This window comes from Haliotis rufescens, unplaced genomic scaffold (assembly GCF_023055435.1).
Source record: "Haliotis rufescens isolate VD_foot unplaced genomic scaffold, xgHalRufe1.0.p SCAF_7, whole genome shotgun sequence".
Lineage (NCBI taxonomy): Eukaryota > Metazoa > Mollusca > Gastropoda > Lepetellida > Haliotidae > Haliotis > Haliotis rufescens.
In genome coordinates, this window is record NW_025964361.1 from 28,460,336 (window position 1) to 28,476,867 (window position 16,532).

At 39.2% G+C, this 16,532-nt stretch overlaps 1 protein-coding gene across 1 annotated transcript in view; it reads left to right on the forward strand.

Moving 5' to 3' along the window:
- LOC124146970 (glutamate receptor 3-like) overlaps positions 1-16,532 on the forward strand; it is a 52,344-nt gene that overhangs the window by 18,683 nt on the left and 17,129 nt on the right. Inside the window, exons 3-11 of the mRNA XM_046517556.2 lie at positions 562-810; positions 1,346-1,542; positions 7,407-7,460; positions 9,808-9,984; positions 10,996-11,199; positions 12,729-12,836; positions 13,222-13,329; positions 13,748-13,957; positions 15,847-16,202. Of these exons, the coding sequence (XP_046373512.2) occupies positions 562-810; positions 1,346-1,542; positions 7,407-7,460; positions 9,808-9,984; positions 10,996-11,199; positions 12,729-12,836; positions 13,222-13,329; positions 13,748-13,957; positions 15,847-16,202 (1,663 nt within the window). The remainder of the gene's footprint in view (positions 1-561; positions 811-1,345; positions 1,543-7,406; positions 7,461-9,807; positions 9,985-10,995; positions 11,200-12,728; positions 12,837-13,221; positions 13,330-13,747; positions 13,958-15,846; positions 16,203-16,532) is intronic.

Sequence of the window (16,532 nt, forward strand, 5' to 3'; positions counted from 1 at the left end):
TTAGAAAAAACTCTCAAACTCTTATTTGTATTAGATGATAAACTCGCTTACTCGGGACATTCATGTGATGCGGGATTTTAATCTCATATGAGCCTCGGACGTTTTTAGTTATCCTTCAGATATATCCTCTGAATGATATATTGTATGGTGATAAAATCGTTCCCTCGTACGTATCTGTCTCCAGAGGCGATTAAAATAAGGATCAGATAGATACAATGTGTTTCATGGTAAATGGTATTTCTTGGTATTTCATCGGACCCCAATAGTGTACATCCATACCACTGGTTTGTTTATTCCAGACTCGAGCATTTAAAGGCAGTCATTACCTCGTTACCTCACTCTTAATGTTCTACCCGTGCATATTCCGTGTAAGAAAACGTTCCAAACAGCCTACGGATCGGTTGGTCAGGTTCGATTACTCATTTGGTCGCATGTCATCGTAGCCCGACGGCTCTGGATTATTTACAGACTGCCGTCATATAGCTGGAATATTGCGGCGTTAGCAATGAACAAAGTTAAATGGTTTACTTATGCGCGTTAATAAACGTCTTTTCATTTCAGTATGTGATCAACTCGACAGGGGAGTTTTTATTCTTTTCGGGGCCAGCAGTGCGGCTTCTTACAACACAATCCAGTCGTACAGCCAAGCGTTAAAAATCCCCTACTTTCTATTCACGCCGACAAGGAACGAACCAGGCGACGGCTACGCTTACGATATCAGCATCAGCCCCTCGTACACCAGTGCAGTCATCGATATAATCAAATTTTATGGATGGTCAAAAATATATTTCTTGTTTGATTCCGACGACGGTAAGTTAATTTGGGAGTAATGTTCTGTTCGCGCTGTTTGTATTTTCTTATTGATTAAAGACTTGTATGTGGCGCTTAATGCCATGCAATCAGTGAATAGTTTTGCGATTGATTTTATAAAACTGTCTCTTTACTGAAGGGTTTTGAGTGCATTATTTACGGTCCCTTGGGACCTAGATTTGTGTAATCGTGCTTGTAGTTGGAATGTATGAAGTATACAACAATTGACTTTATTGGATAAATTTAAAAGTTCTAATTAACAAATCGACAAAAAAGAAAATGAATGCAAACTGTAATTGTTTGTCAAGCCATGAAGTTACATTTATCAATTCCAAACATTAAGTTGATTAGTCTCTCGTGATTAAAGCTCGTTTACTTTAACATTTTTTAACACTGAGCTCGTTGCAAGCAGTTATAAGGCCCCTGGGAGTCTGAAACTGATTGAGAAATTGTGGATAATGTTGAGAGAATGTTTATGGTGGTTCAACAACAACAACCATTGTCATGCATTTTGTGTCAAAAACTTTTTTTGTAGGACTTTGGCAATTACAGAACCTATATGATGCCTTTAGAGAACCCAATACAAGTCTAGTTGTGGATGCTCAGAGACTCCGCGCAGTGACAAAGTCACGTGATGTGCTGCGAAAATTAGACAGATCTGAACTTGTCTACAAAAAGAGAATTGTCGTCTCCTTAAGGAACGTTTCTTCTTACCAAGCTTTCATGAATCAAGTGAGTTTATTTCTGTTTTATTTCGTGTTTGTTGTTTAAGAGACTAGTGCTGTACACCGTTTTCAGTAATTTTATAATGAGACCTTTATTAAAAAATGAAAAACAAAATAGAAAGTTGTCGAAGAAAAATATCACGTGGCTGTTAATATCCACCGAGAAAAATCCCATTTACGAAATGCACATCGAATACAATCCCCATCTGTAAAGGTAGCTTCCCACCTAGGTCAATTCACCCAAAGTCAGTTTCCACTTACACCAATTTTTACAAAGGAAATTCACCTCGAAGGCAATTCTTATTTAAATAATCGAGACAAAACCCTTGCCAGAATAATAAGACATCCGTTGTACGATTCCGACTATAGCATAAGCAGGTGTTTATGAATCACTATCAAACAGTGATGATACTAGGTGTTCACGAAAGGGCGATCGTGTCCTGCGCCACCGGTTTGACCCTTCACAAATATGTGCAAAGAAAAGTCCCTGTCCACATGTCAGTCAGTCACTTGCCCGTAATTAAATGTAATTCCAAGCTACAGGTAGGTCACTTCAACCTTCATGTTAGACAATTCCCGCCAACATGTAGGTCAATTTCCACGTCCAGGTAACACAATTCCCACCATCATGTAGGTCAATTCCCACGTCCATGTAACACAATTCCCACCCACGTCTAGGTCAATTCCCACGTCCAGGTAACACAATTCCCACGAACATGTAGGTCAATTCCCACGTCCAGGTAACACAATTCTCACCCATGTCTAGGTCAAATCCAACCTCCAGGTAACACAATTCCCACCCACGTCTAGGTCAACTCCAACCTTCAGATAACACAATTCCCACCCACGTCTAGGTCAAATCCCACGTCCAGGTAACACAATTCCCTTCAACATGTAGGTCAATTCCCACGTCCAGGTAACACAATTCTCACCCACGTCTAGGTCAAATCCAACCTCCAGGTAACACAATTCCCACCAACGTCTAGGTCAATTCTAACCTTCAGGTTACACAGTTCCCACCTACGCCTGGGTCAACTCCCATCTCCAGGTAAGATAATTTTCACCTACGTCTAGGTCAATTCCCACCTCCATTTAAGACAAATCCCATCATAAAATGTCAGACAATTCCAACCTGCGAATGAGATAAATAAATTTACAATGAGCATCTAAACAGATGAAAACGCCAATGAAATGTTCTATTTATCGTATAACATTCTTCTGTTTATAACATTCCAAGCCAGTGCATTTATGAAACCTTGACCTCCCTTACACTGACAACTCCCTTAAGTAATCTTTAATTATAACCTTTGCAGCTTTAACTAACTCTACATAGTAAATTAGCATAGTTGTAATTTACAGGCCGACAGTTGTCAAAGATGGGAATTGTCCAAGGCGACAATTGTACAAAGTGGGAATTGTCCTGTCAAAATTAGGCAGATGTTAATTTTCGTGCGGAATTTGTCCTGCTAGGTTAAACAGGACATTGTAGAAAAATCACTAAATTTGTGACGCGATATATTTCAACAAACAAGAACGGGAGCAACCAACAATATCATATCACACTCGCCATTGTTGAAAATAAAATACTTAACACGTTAACAGCCTCGCTTATCCACCGAAACATATTCCATTGGGCGTAAAATATGTGTGTGAGCGTGTAAAGGAACGATAGCAGTACAGGAATGTCTCAAACATTTTTTATTACATTGCATGCCCTGTTGAAAAATCTGAAGCTTATTTACCACCACCGCATCATTGTTATTTTCGCAGATGAATTATAGAACGCGATTAGCCATTTAACCCAGACAATAAATCCTTTCAAGTGACACAAGGAAAATTGCTGGTGGCGTTTACCATATAATTATATAACATGTTTACTATAACCTAATATAACACATGGCCTATTGCTCACAGACAAACCAAGTAATGTTGGCGGCTGGGTTCTCTGGAAAGAAATGCCAAGATGCACTGTGTGACATAAAAAATGCAAGACCTTTGTTCGCCATATGTAACCATCTTTGATTAACATGTCCTTGATAACGAAGGCGTTATTGTTTTGTAGCAGCGCTATATATATATATACGAGAGTTATATAGATAGAGAAATGGACACATATATGTGCCTGTGTTATATATGTAGAATGTTTGATACAGGAGACATATGATATATATATCTGTGTGTGTGTGTGTGTGTGTGTGTGTGTGTGTGTGTGTGTGTGTGTGTGTGTGTGTGTGTGTGTGTGTGTGTGTGTGTGTGTGTGTGTGTGTGTGTCTGAGTTATATATGTAGAATATTTGATACAGGAGACCCATAAATATATGTGCCTGAGTTATATAGGTAGAATAATGGACACAGGAGACACAATATAAATGTGCCTGAGTTATATATGTAGAATAATGGACACAGGAGACACAATATATATGTGCCTGAGTTATATAGGAAGAATAATGGACACAGGAAACACATAAATATATGTCCCTGAGTTAAATAGACAGAGTAATGGACACAGGAGACACAAACATTTTTATTTTGTAGAATATTTGATACAGGAGACACATAAATATATGTGCTTGAGTTATATAGGTAGAATAATGGACACAGGAAATACATACATATATGTGCCTGAATTATATATGTAGACTAATGGACAAAGGTGAGACATACATATGTTTTCCTGAGTTATATATGTAGAATATTTGATACAGGAGACAAATACATATATGTGCCTGAGTTATATATGTAGAATAAAGGACACAGGAAACACATACATATATTTGCCTGAGTTATACATGTAGTATATTTGATACAGGAGACCCATAAATATATGTGCCTGAGTTGTTTAGGTAGACCAATGGACCAAGGAAACACATACATATGTTTTCCTGAGTTATATATGTAGAATATTTGATACAGGAGACCCATAAATATATGTGCCTGAGTTGTTTAGGTAGACCAATGGACCAAGGAAACACATACATATGTTTTCCTGAGTTATACATGTAGTATATTTGATACAGGAGACACATAAATATATGTGCCTGAGTTGTTTAGGTAGACCAATGGACCAAGGAAACACATACATATGTTTTCCTGAGTTATATATGTAGAATATTTGATACAGGAGACCCATAAATATATGTTCCTGAGTTTTATAGGTAAAATAATGGACACAGGAGACACAATATATATGTGTCTGAGTTATATATGTAGAATATTTGATACAGGAGACACATACATATATGTGCCTGAGTTGTATAGATAGAGTAATTGACACTGGATACACAAACATATATGTGCCTGAGTTGTATAGATATAATAATGGACACTGGAGACACAAACATATATGTACTTGAGTTGTATAGATAGAGTAATTGACACTCGAGACACAAACATATATGTACTTGAGTTGTATAGATAGAGTAATGGACACTGTAGACACATACATATATGTGCCTGAGTTGTATAGATATAGTAATGGACACTGGAGACACAAACATATATGTACTTGAGTTGTATAGATAGAGTAATTGACACTCGAGACACAAACATATATGTACTTGAGTTGTATAGATAGAGTAATGGACACTCGAGACACAAACATATATGTACTTGAGTTGTATAGATAGAGTAATGGACACTGGAGACACATACATATATGTGCCTGAGTTGTATAGATATAGTAATGGACACTGGAGACACAAACATATATGTACTTGAGTTGTATAGATAGAGTAATTGACACTCAAGACACAAACATATATGTACTTGAGTTGTATAGATAGAGTAATGGACACTGGAGACACATACATATATGTACTTGAGTTGTATAGATAGAGTAATGGACACTGGAGACACATACATATATGTGCCTGAGTTACAAAGAAACATCTGCTGTGAGCATACTCCATTGTACGATTCCAGTAATATCATGAGAACACCCTTTTATTTTTACCACCTTTTTAATGATTTGACAAATACGCGTATTAATTGTAAAATATTTCCCGTTTGAAAAATCACATCAAACATTGCAAAACATGAGGTGAAACCAGAATGATCGGCTCCACTTTTGAGTACGTTTGTAGTGCAATATATTCCCCTGCATGGAAACGTTTCCCATTTACTGAGACATTACAGATATGAAAATGATAGCCCGGCTGTCAAGTTACTCAAACTCGTACAAAAGTGAATGACATTTAATCAGCCACAATATGAGATATTTGTTGATTCCATTATACACGACAACGCGTAATAGCGAGGGATTTATTCGTATTAATTTTGATATCAGTTTCCAACAATAAGCGCCTAATCAAACTGACAGTCACCAAATAGATTGAGAGGTTGTCAAATTTACCATGAGAGCGAGTGTTTGGCCTCCAGTGATTCCATATGCCAGACCGTCTAGACTAATAAAGATTTTATATAGGTCTATCTAGATCGTTGAAGTTAGTACACTTTAAAATAATGCTGGGGTCAAGTGTTGATGGAGATGGCGATAACAGATTGATCGTTGCAGGGCTTGATGGCAACGGTCTGGAGCATGACATGACTATCGAAGGTTTCATTCAAGACAGTCGTGTTGGTTATTCTTTTTAAATAGCTTCCATTTGGTTGGTTGTGTGAAATGATATGTGCCTGTCGGGTGGGAGACATTAGGGGAGGCACATCATTGCGTTTGTCACATGGAATTCGTGCTTCTTTCGTACCGATCTTGAGAGTCAGGGATATATTTGGCCCTAATGTAATGTACATTAAGATTCACGGTGGCTACTTTAAAAGGATGCTGTGTGTTGTGTTTATCGAGACGTAGCCTTAAATCATTTTCCAGACTTTATTCAATATATATCCCCTAGATTGCAGTCATTTCCATTTTATTACTCCAACGAGAATACACACGAGGGAAGCTTACTAAAATCATATTACAATATCTCTAAATATGCATCATGTTATGTTATGTGAAGTAAACGGCTTAAAAAGGCCAGTAGAAATTGTCGGGGGCGTGGTGAAGTCCGTTCTGCTGATAGACTTATTACCTAACTTGCCTAAACATTCTTGAACGTATGTGTTGAGACTAGTGAGCCCCATCGGCTCAGAAATCTAAAACAATATTGATATTGTTGAACATGCAACTTTTGATATAATAATCAGACCATGAAATATTAATATCTGCCAAGAAATATTTGTGTTATAGAGGATTAGTCCGTCACTTTTGGAGCGAAATAAGAAATGTTTCAAGGATACCAAAGGAAACATAATTTCATCTATTTTAGTAATTGATTCAATTAATTTGCAACAATCGTCCAATATTTCTCTACTTTGTCTACGTGAGAAAGAAATGTGTAACTCTGTGAATGCTGATTGTGTTACTGTGTAAAAAGAAAATAATCCCCCTTAAAGGGTGCTACCTGGACCGTCAAACCCCTGACGTGTTGTGTGAAACGTGGTATTTCTTTTATTTTTTATTCCATTTTCGTCTGTACTTACACCACAATCGTACACGCAGTACCTTGCATTTGAATATGGACAGGGCAGTTTGGTCTACAGCAAATGTGAAATACACTGGTAAATAATATATTTTGATAAATTATTTCTTTCGTTTTCGTTAACAAATACATTTTGTTATTGTGTATTGATGATGCATTTAAATGCAAAGTGTGATCCCTTAACCGTTTAAGGTTCGCTATTTTTCATCATCCTTGGTTTGACAGCATTGTTCATTGTTGTCCACGTCCCTTTGGCGTTCCAAATATTTGTTACCATGCCTTGCGATGCATATTGTTTAAAGTACTGTTAAATCATAATCAGTCACTTATTAAATTAAAACGTATCAAATTTGAATGTATGACTTTCTTTTAGTTTTCGCCCTTACTTTCAGATTGTGGACGTCGGTATGAACAGAGAGGACTATCATTACGTCATCGCCGGCCCGGTTTGTGAGCGATTCTTTACAATGTTGATCTGCTCTAATGTCTTTGATATCAGTTTTACATCATAGCAGGACCGCCTCCGTGGTCTAGTGGTAGAGCGTCCGCCCGGACAGCGGAAGGTCCGGGGTTCGATCCCCGGCCGCGTCATACCAAAAGACGTTAAAATATGGTACTTGTTGTTACCCTGTCTGGCGCTCGGCATTAAAGGGCCGGTCGGCTCGGAGTCAGTATACTCTGTCTGAGTGGGGTATTCATGTTAAACTGCGGCATGGTATCTCAGTGTGCTAGCACTATAAATCGGCATCAGTCCGGACTAGTACAAGCAGCCACACACACGTGCATGCTCGTCGCTATATAAGTGCAATAATCTTGGACGCGACGTTAAACCCCATTTCACCTCACCTCACCACATCATTTCATACCTGCGTATTGGCTGTTTTAATGTGCCACTGTTTGAAAGATGAGTTTGTGAATTCCACAGTTAGCAATGTTCCAGCTGTGTCAGTGTTGATAGTCACATCAGGACGAACTAGTGGTTGATACTATGAACACCGATTATGTCAACGGGTTACGATGAATAAGACAAGTTCCCAATTGCAAATTATAATCATGCACATATCGTTACTTTAATCGGCTTTCAGTAGGCGCCGGAGTTAGTTGTGTTGAGTGATGCCCCTTTGGCGTGCCAGAATTCCGTGTTTTCGAATTCCAGATTCATCAATATGTCAGAATTAGTTAGCACCAACCTCATGGCAAGCGTCAACAACGTATATCATTTTATTCAACCTGATATTTAATATACCTAAACGTCGTGATATGTCTTGAATAATATTAAAAGCTACATAAAACCAAACTCTTTCTTGGACGGTATTTTGTCGTTCTTTTCTGTCTCGAAATTCCCACGGAGGACAAGCCGACGGATATATGAGTAATTAAGAATAGTACATACAAAAGAAGCGCAGATACCGCCTCCGTGTTGGACGTGACCTTGTCCTTTGTGACTCAGCATGCCATCATCAGACTCGATTGATAGAACCTCCAAGAGATACTTGAAATTATGATTTTATTGCAGGTCTTTTAATTATATGTCTATGGCAACAGTTCTTAAACTACGATTTCATTTATGTAACGACAGGGTTCTAAATTTATATATCCCAATCCTTTATTGTAAGGATCAAATATACATAAAACGTCAACGCCCGAGACTATCCAGTCTCGATTATCCATTCGGCGTAAAATGTATAACAGTGGTGAAATTATATGAATGGATCACTGAAATTCACGAATGCAAGTTGGCACATAGTTTTAAGTACAAAGCGTACATCATTGGTTACAAATTCTGATTTTTAAAGCAACTATAAAGCACAACACCAGACGCCGCAACACATTTTCAGTTACAGTAAACAGTTGCCATTAGACGGATCCCGTAAACACAAGTATAACATCAATGTGGATCTACTCCCGTGATCAAAGTTACATGTAATCGTCCAAACATATTTTTACACGTCGCGCAACAATTTCTTGTGTTTCCAAATGCGGCAATATCGCACCATTCCTATACTCCAGACTGTCCGCTTGATCTTCAATGTCATTCAAATCAGGCGTTAATAACAAAAAGGCAGCCATCAAAGCGTAAGGTTTTGACGTTTACCCTCCACGAAACGTATTCATCCATGTCTATTTCATATCGGTTGTCCGACTCACGTCAATCATATCATTGGTGAATGGCAGTTCCAGGTCAATACAAATCTATCATTCATAAAGCACTATGGTTATGAGTTAAAAGCAACTACAGACACGCCTTTACCAGACAAGTTGTGCATTTGAGTCGTTTTATTCATTGTCCGTGGGTTCCTTTCGGAAATCTCTAAGGGAAATGTGTTTTTGTTTTCAAAGATTAAACATCACGCATTGTCAATCCTTCATTGTTAAAACATGGACTAAAAAACTTAGATCGCGTGGGCGCGAAATAAGGTGGTTTTCACACGGGAACTGATCACTTCCTCGGTCACGAACCTTTCGAAGTGTTGTGTGTCTCTTTGAACTACGGTTTCCTAAATTGGTCAAATTAGTTTAAACGAAAGGTTTACATGCACATGACTTTGATCACGAACATGTTCATATAACATCACTCTGTTTAGATTTGTGAACTTTGAAAGTCAAACAAATTGTCCACGAATCATTGAATCGTATAATATGGCATCTCTATCTTAAGTGTTATTAACGTAACGGTAGTAAGTCAAACATGAATCATGTCTCATAAATCAATGTCCCGCTACTAATCAAACAATGCACTAATCATATCAATGCATGTATATTTCTCGCTTTCATCAATACTGTACATTGCAGGATATCGAACTACTAGACCTCAAATCATTTCTACACGGAGGGGTCAACGTAACCGGTTTCCGTTTGCTTGAGCAAAGCCGTGGGGAGAGCATGTCTGAAGATATGAGAGCTGGCATCACCCATGGGAGGAACCTAAACCGGTTTGGTAAACCGACACCACTGAAGTTTCGAGAATCGGTGAGGCTGGACATGAGTTTTCTATTTCGAAAGTCAATAGCATAATGGAACCAGGTTTAGATTCCGGATTGGTTGTCTTGTGTCTGATGGGATTCGAGGGGACACGTTAATTCCATTTCCAGAATCATTTCACGGGTGCAAGCAGCTTTTGTATGGCTTAACCCCACAGCACGTGTTTAGAATGTCGCTTTCCTCTAGGAGCGGAGTGAGTGATTAATGTTTGATGGCGATCTGTGTACACCTCATGCCCAGTGAATTAACAGTGCTCATCAAAACAAACCGATTTTCAACATATGTCGGAAAGCTTTTATTATTAGGACAATATTTCCCAGAGATTGTCCGAGATAATAATGTGGATTCTCCGATGACCGACACTTAAAACCCGTTTTAGAATAGATGAAGTAATGTGATGGAAATGGATTTTAGTGTTTTCTTTGTTGAGAGAAAGAACTGAAACGTCAATTTGGAAATAACGCGGTTCCTCATTTAATTACATCAAGCACAATCATGTGTATTTGTGGAGAATCAAAATATATATAGAATAGTTTTAAGTACATTGAACTTTATTATCGCACTAGAAGTGCTGGGGATGCTGATTTCATATTTCATATTTTATTTCAATATAAAATCATACACTCCAACACAACATAATCACCATCAGTACTTCTTGTTGGATGTGATCATATTACTATTCAAATGACAGATTCTATCTATTTATGGCCTTGTCCTGTCATCGATACACGGGTACACTTGGATACTCTTATTAAAGTGGAAGTGTTCAACATTCATATGACACGACGTGATATGACTGAAATAATGTCACCTTTGGTCTGCCAAGACCATATTTGTGTTCGCGAGTTTCACCAAAATAGTAAATTTGCCACATCCAGGTAGCAAACTAACTGTTGACATAACTGAAATACTACACAAACCAGCGTTAAACTCACTTACTCACTCACTCAGTGTAAGCAACCTTCATTCACATTGCTTGAATGTTCTATATCTTCTCAGACTGAAGCCGCGTTGGCCGCCGACGGAATCAAGGTGGTGTCCCGAGCGTTCAACCTGCTCCTGGACAGTCCAACTGACCGTTCCATCTATCGGACCTTCCGACACGGGCAAGTGTACAATGATGGCACCCGAGGAGTCAAGTGCAGGGACTTCCCCATAAAACCCTGGACGCACGGCTTCACCATCAGGAAAGCCATTACCAAGGTGATGCACCATCAATGTCAGCATTATGACCTAATTACCAATATGTATTGGCACTGGGCGATTATTTTGACCCTACTAATGGTTATCTTGCATCTTTTCAAGACACAGGAAAGTAAAAGTCTGTGTTTTATCGATCACTAAGGCTTATGTAGCGTTTCTTGTAGCCAGTAAGTCGCACTTGTCTGATATTCTCTGGAGCGATATTGAACACAATAACTCATTGCCACTAATGTCCGTTTGATTATAATGGTGTGGCCTTTCCGTTTGTTCTATATGCACATTTACATTACAATTCCAATATGGCAAATGATACTCCAAACAGTTATCAGATTTACGCATATACCGTTGAGACAAGAGTAGCGACATGTATGGACGCGCCCTGTGGGATCTGGTCAGAGGATGCAGGTCTTCAATATCCTACATGTATGTCAGACGCAGAAGCCGTTTAATGAGTAATGATCTGTCACAGTCTGTAACCTGATAATCTCTCCAGTACTACAATACTAAACTGTACACAGCTCACATGCGTAGTTAAAGAAATAAAATTGTAATACAATTTATGGTTGTCACGGTTTCATATCAACAAAGACCCAACCTCCCTAATAACGTACATAATCATGGGTATACGACTGGCATAATGGTCTAAGATTCCGAATTCGCTTTGCAGATTTGCGTGCTTAAAATCAATAAATGCAGTATCGTGCCACTGGTTTTCGGTTCAATCACTTGATTGCCTGGTTGTTGACAGGCCGCCACTGCATGGCAGGGGTACATGGCAGGGGTACGGCGTCAGGCGACAAAAACTTTTTTTGCATATTGTCGCGGTGCTACCGGCAGGGCAGGACATTCTTACCTTTTTTATGAAGACCCGGTGTCATCACAGATTTAATCCTACGCTTGCTCAGCAGCACAAACCCCCGTTGTTTTGGACTAGACCTTGTAATTAGTACCGCATGTGAAAATTAGACATTGCCTCAGTCTATATAGGGAGTCAAATAATTGAAATGAAGTTGAAATCGTTGTTAACCCCTTCTCACTCACTCACTCACTCACTCATTTTTTCTCCTCAATAGATAGAAGCAAAATGTATTTTGTGCCATTAGAACAATCCTTGAACATAGTCAATACGTCATGGGTTCGTAGACACTGTGTGGAGTGGGAACGTGGTGGACACAGACATGTGAACATGTTGCCCCCTTGCAAGAGCACATATTTGTATGTTTGTTTGGTGTTTAACACCTCACCCAGCAATATTCCAACTATATGACGGCGGTCTGTAAATAATCGAATCTAGAACACTCAGTCCAGCTACTGTCATCATGAGCATCTATTTACACAATTGGGATACCCTGACATGCACCAAGCAAGTCAGCCAGTCTGACCATCCGAACCCGGAAGTCGCCGCTTACGACAAGCATTAGTTGCTGAAGACCAATTCTAACCCGGGTCACAAAAGCATGTAAACAACCTAGATAATGAAGAATGTTCACATTATTATTCCATATATTATCATACTGTTTTAAATGCAGGTGAAGATACGGGGACGCTCTAAAAGGATTGGTTTCCACTCAAGTGGTATCCGACAACGTCACAAGCTGGATGTGCTGCAATTGGAGTATAAACAGAAATTAAGGAAGGTGAGTCTTTATAATATTGGACGCTTAAGATCTCTTATTTGCCATAAAACTGCTTTGTGGTCAATGTATACTATCTCTATATTTGACAACGATACATAAGCGGGCATGGACACGTTTTTCGTCAATTAAGTATCACAAGGATTTGTTTTTAGGGTGGTTGCGTTGTGTGTTCGACCATTGGGGTAAAAGGTACTGGTGACTTGCCACTCAAAAAAGGGATAATAGAAAATTAGCATTGCTTGAATTTGACGAAAAGTAAGCTTAGATGAAAATGGAGATATTTAGTTAGGCATAATACGGTATGTCAGCTTGACATGGGAGGAAACCCCTAGTGATACTGGTTATAATGCACCAAATTTCGAAGTGACACGTGGCTGTTTTGCAGGTAGGAACCTGGTCCAAGTCTGACGGCTTCAATACAAGCATGGCTCGACCTGAGAAGGAAGCGTTCCCCTTACCAGCAAACAGAACGAGGATAGTCACCACCATACTGGTCAGAACACATTTGCATGTTTAGATCGTGTCCCCTGGGCATTATTTTACATGTTACAAAACATAAGCCCACTTAGAAACGTGTGGTTGAAATGTCGGTTATGTCGAACTGCGAGTTCGACACAGCGGTGTTCCAACAGTATTTTGATCCTTTTCACTACTTCTACCAGTTTCACAAACAAATTAAAGAACGCATTGATGATATTGATGGATTTAGTTGATTATATGAGAGACCAACAGCGGTCCATTGTGTTTAATAATATATGGAGATAAACATATTCGACAAATATGAATCAAATTCGACCATTCTACTTCTTGACAGTCAATCATAAAGTCTACAGTCACTAATATACTGATACTGTGGCAAACAGTTGATTGATGTTAATATAATAGCTAAATTAATATGATATCTTTCACAGGTCGATCCGTTTGTCATCAAGGACTGTCCACCTAATGGCTCCCCTTGCACCGGAAATGAACGTTTCCAAGGCTACTGTGTCGATCTCGCCCGACAGGTGGCGGAGATTGTCAAGTTTGATTACGTCATCAAACTGGTGAAAGACGGAGGGTACGGTGGACGCCTGCCTAACAACTCGTGGACAGGCATGATCGGGGAACTCATCAGAGAGGTGGAGTCAACTTGCAACATGATATCGTACACTGAAATAGCGCCCACGTCCATAATAGAATAAGAGTAATTCTTTAACGTGAATGTGATAGGTATGAAATTGTGAGGGTTTGGTGGAATTCAGTCTGAAAGTAGTGCAGCTGCTATAAAACGAGAGAAAGACGTTCAGCTGATATAAAAATGAGTAACATTGACATATAGGGTGAAAGTAGTGCAGTTGATATATAGTGAGTGAAAGTAGTGCAGCTGGTATATTGTGTGTGCAAGTTGTGCAGCTGATATATAGTGAGTGGAAGATGTGCAGCTGATATATAGCGAGTGAAAATAGTGCCACTGGTATATAGTGAATGAAAGTTGTGCAGCTGGTATATAGTGAGTGAAAGTTGTGCAACTGGTATATACTGAGTGAAAGTAGTGCAGCTGGCATATAGTGAGCGAAAATAGTGCAGCTGGCGTATAGTGAGTGATAGTACTGCAGCTGGCATAAAGTGAGTGAAAGTCGTGCGGCTGATATATAGTGAGTGAAAGTAGTGCGGCTGATATATAGTGAGTGAAAGTAGTGCGGCTGATATATAGTGAGTGAAAATAATACAGCAGTGCAGGCTTGGGCTAAAAAGAGAATGGAAGTAGTCCAGTAGACTTTTCATGTGCACGTAGAGAGGCCGGGATTTCGTTTTCAAAGTGCTATATTCCATTCATATTGCATTGCACACATAACAGTTTGTTAACGCGAGATGATATGAATGACCTGCTACAGTGTAAATGAAGGGAAGAGGAAAGGACTCAAGATGTCTGGCCTTCAACACTAATGGCTGACTGAAGAAGCACGTGCATGTACACGTGTTCCTCTGGAAACTAATGAACAGCTGGACCAATTGTATGAGAGAAATTCAATTTGTAGAATATAGAATAGATGCAGGTGCATTAGACTCCATAAACAAAATCAATACTAAGTCGACACAGAAGTGAGAAATCTTGCGATTCAATTATAGAAGTTATTACATGCACGGAAGTCAATAGTGTGAAGAGTCCTCAAAAGGGACAAAATTCGCGGATGTTAAGAGTACTTCCCCGAAACTCTTGTCAGTGGTGATGGCATCATTGGCGACGTGGTCATTTTGACCCTCTACCGCGAATTGGGTGAGGATATAACGTAAGTGTAGATGGTATTTCGGATCTTGTACTTTTGATATCTTCTTTCCGCCATACCTATATGTACCGCGGACCTTATCATTAAATCATGCAATATGGTCTTGAGTTCATAGATTTTATGTGTCAACTTAAATCATTAACGAAACAAGACAGCAGTTTCGGTATCAGTTAAAGGGAGATAATGTGTCAGTTTGTGCATTTGAATATATCCGCTTGTCAAAGGGAGACAATTTGACACTTAATGTAACTATTATAGCGTCACCAGGGAAAAGAGTTTTTGAACATTGCGAGGATATCGGAATCATGTAGATCTATCATGGTCATAAATTTATTTTTTTTAAACATATTATTGATACGCATACACCATTCAATGGAGGTGGGGGCACACATACAGCTTCGTCCAAGAAGTAATGGTATGAAACTAGCCGATACTTTTTCGTGTGAGGTGATTGAGGGTTTACATTGTCTGTGAGGCAATGTATGTATACACGTTCTTTGAAAACGAAATTGTATCATCCTGTAACTTTGTATGTTTAACTAATCGAGAGAGACTCGTGTTATATACGTTCATCTTACTGATTCACTATAGAATACATTTGCATGAAACACATTGTATTTTAATTTGAAATGTACCTGGGTGATTTCTAAGGTACAGCTGTAATGACAATATTCTCAAATATTACAAAAATGTATAAAACGTTTATATTGTTTGAATTGTATAATATTTTTCTTTAAAAGGAAGCCGACGTTGCCATTGCACCACTGACGATCACGAAAATACGGGAGCGTGTAGTAGACTTCTCCAAACCTTTCATGAACACAGGAATCAGCATCATGATCAAAATCCCAGACAAGCAAAAACCAGGCATATTTTCCTTCATGGATCCCTTCTCCAAAAGCATCTGGCTATGCATTACACTTGGATTTTTAGCGGTCAGCTTTGTGTTGTTCCTTGTGGGAAAGTTTTCTCCCTTTGAATGGGACGTTGAATGCACAGGTGAAGGTCAGAGTGCAAGTACAGCGTTTACCCTGTGTAACACCCTGTGGTTTGCGCTGGGGGCTTTGATGCAACAAGGATCCGATATATCACCAAGGTAGGTGAGCAACGAACAGCATAACACCTTTTTTCCTGCTTCGAACGTCTGTGTAGAAGACAAGGCATCATAGTGGAAAGGTCCTAGATTTTCCGCATATTTAACGGATTCCGTGGTAGAATAGGTCTTCAGCAACCCATCCTTGCCGTAAAAGGCGACTATGCTTGTCGTAAAAGGCGACTAACGGGATAGGGTGGTCAGGCTCGCTGACTTGGTTGATGCATGTCATCGATCCCATGTGCGTGGATCGATGTTCATGATATCAATCACTGGATTGTCTGTTCCAGACTCGATTATTTACAGACCGCCGATATATAGCTGGAATATTGC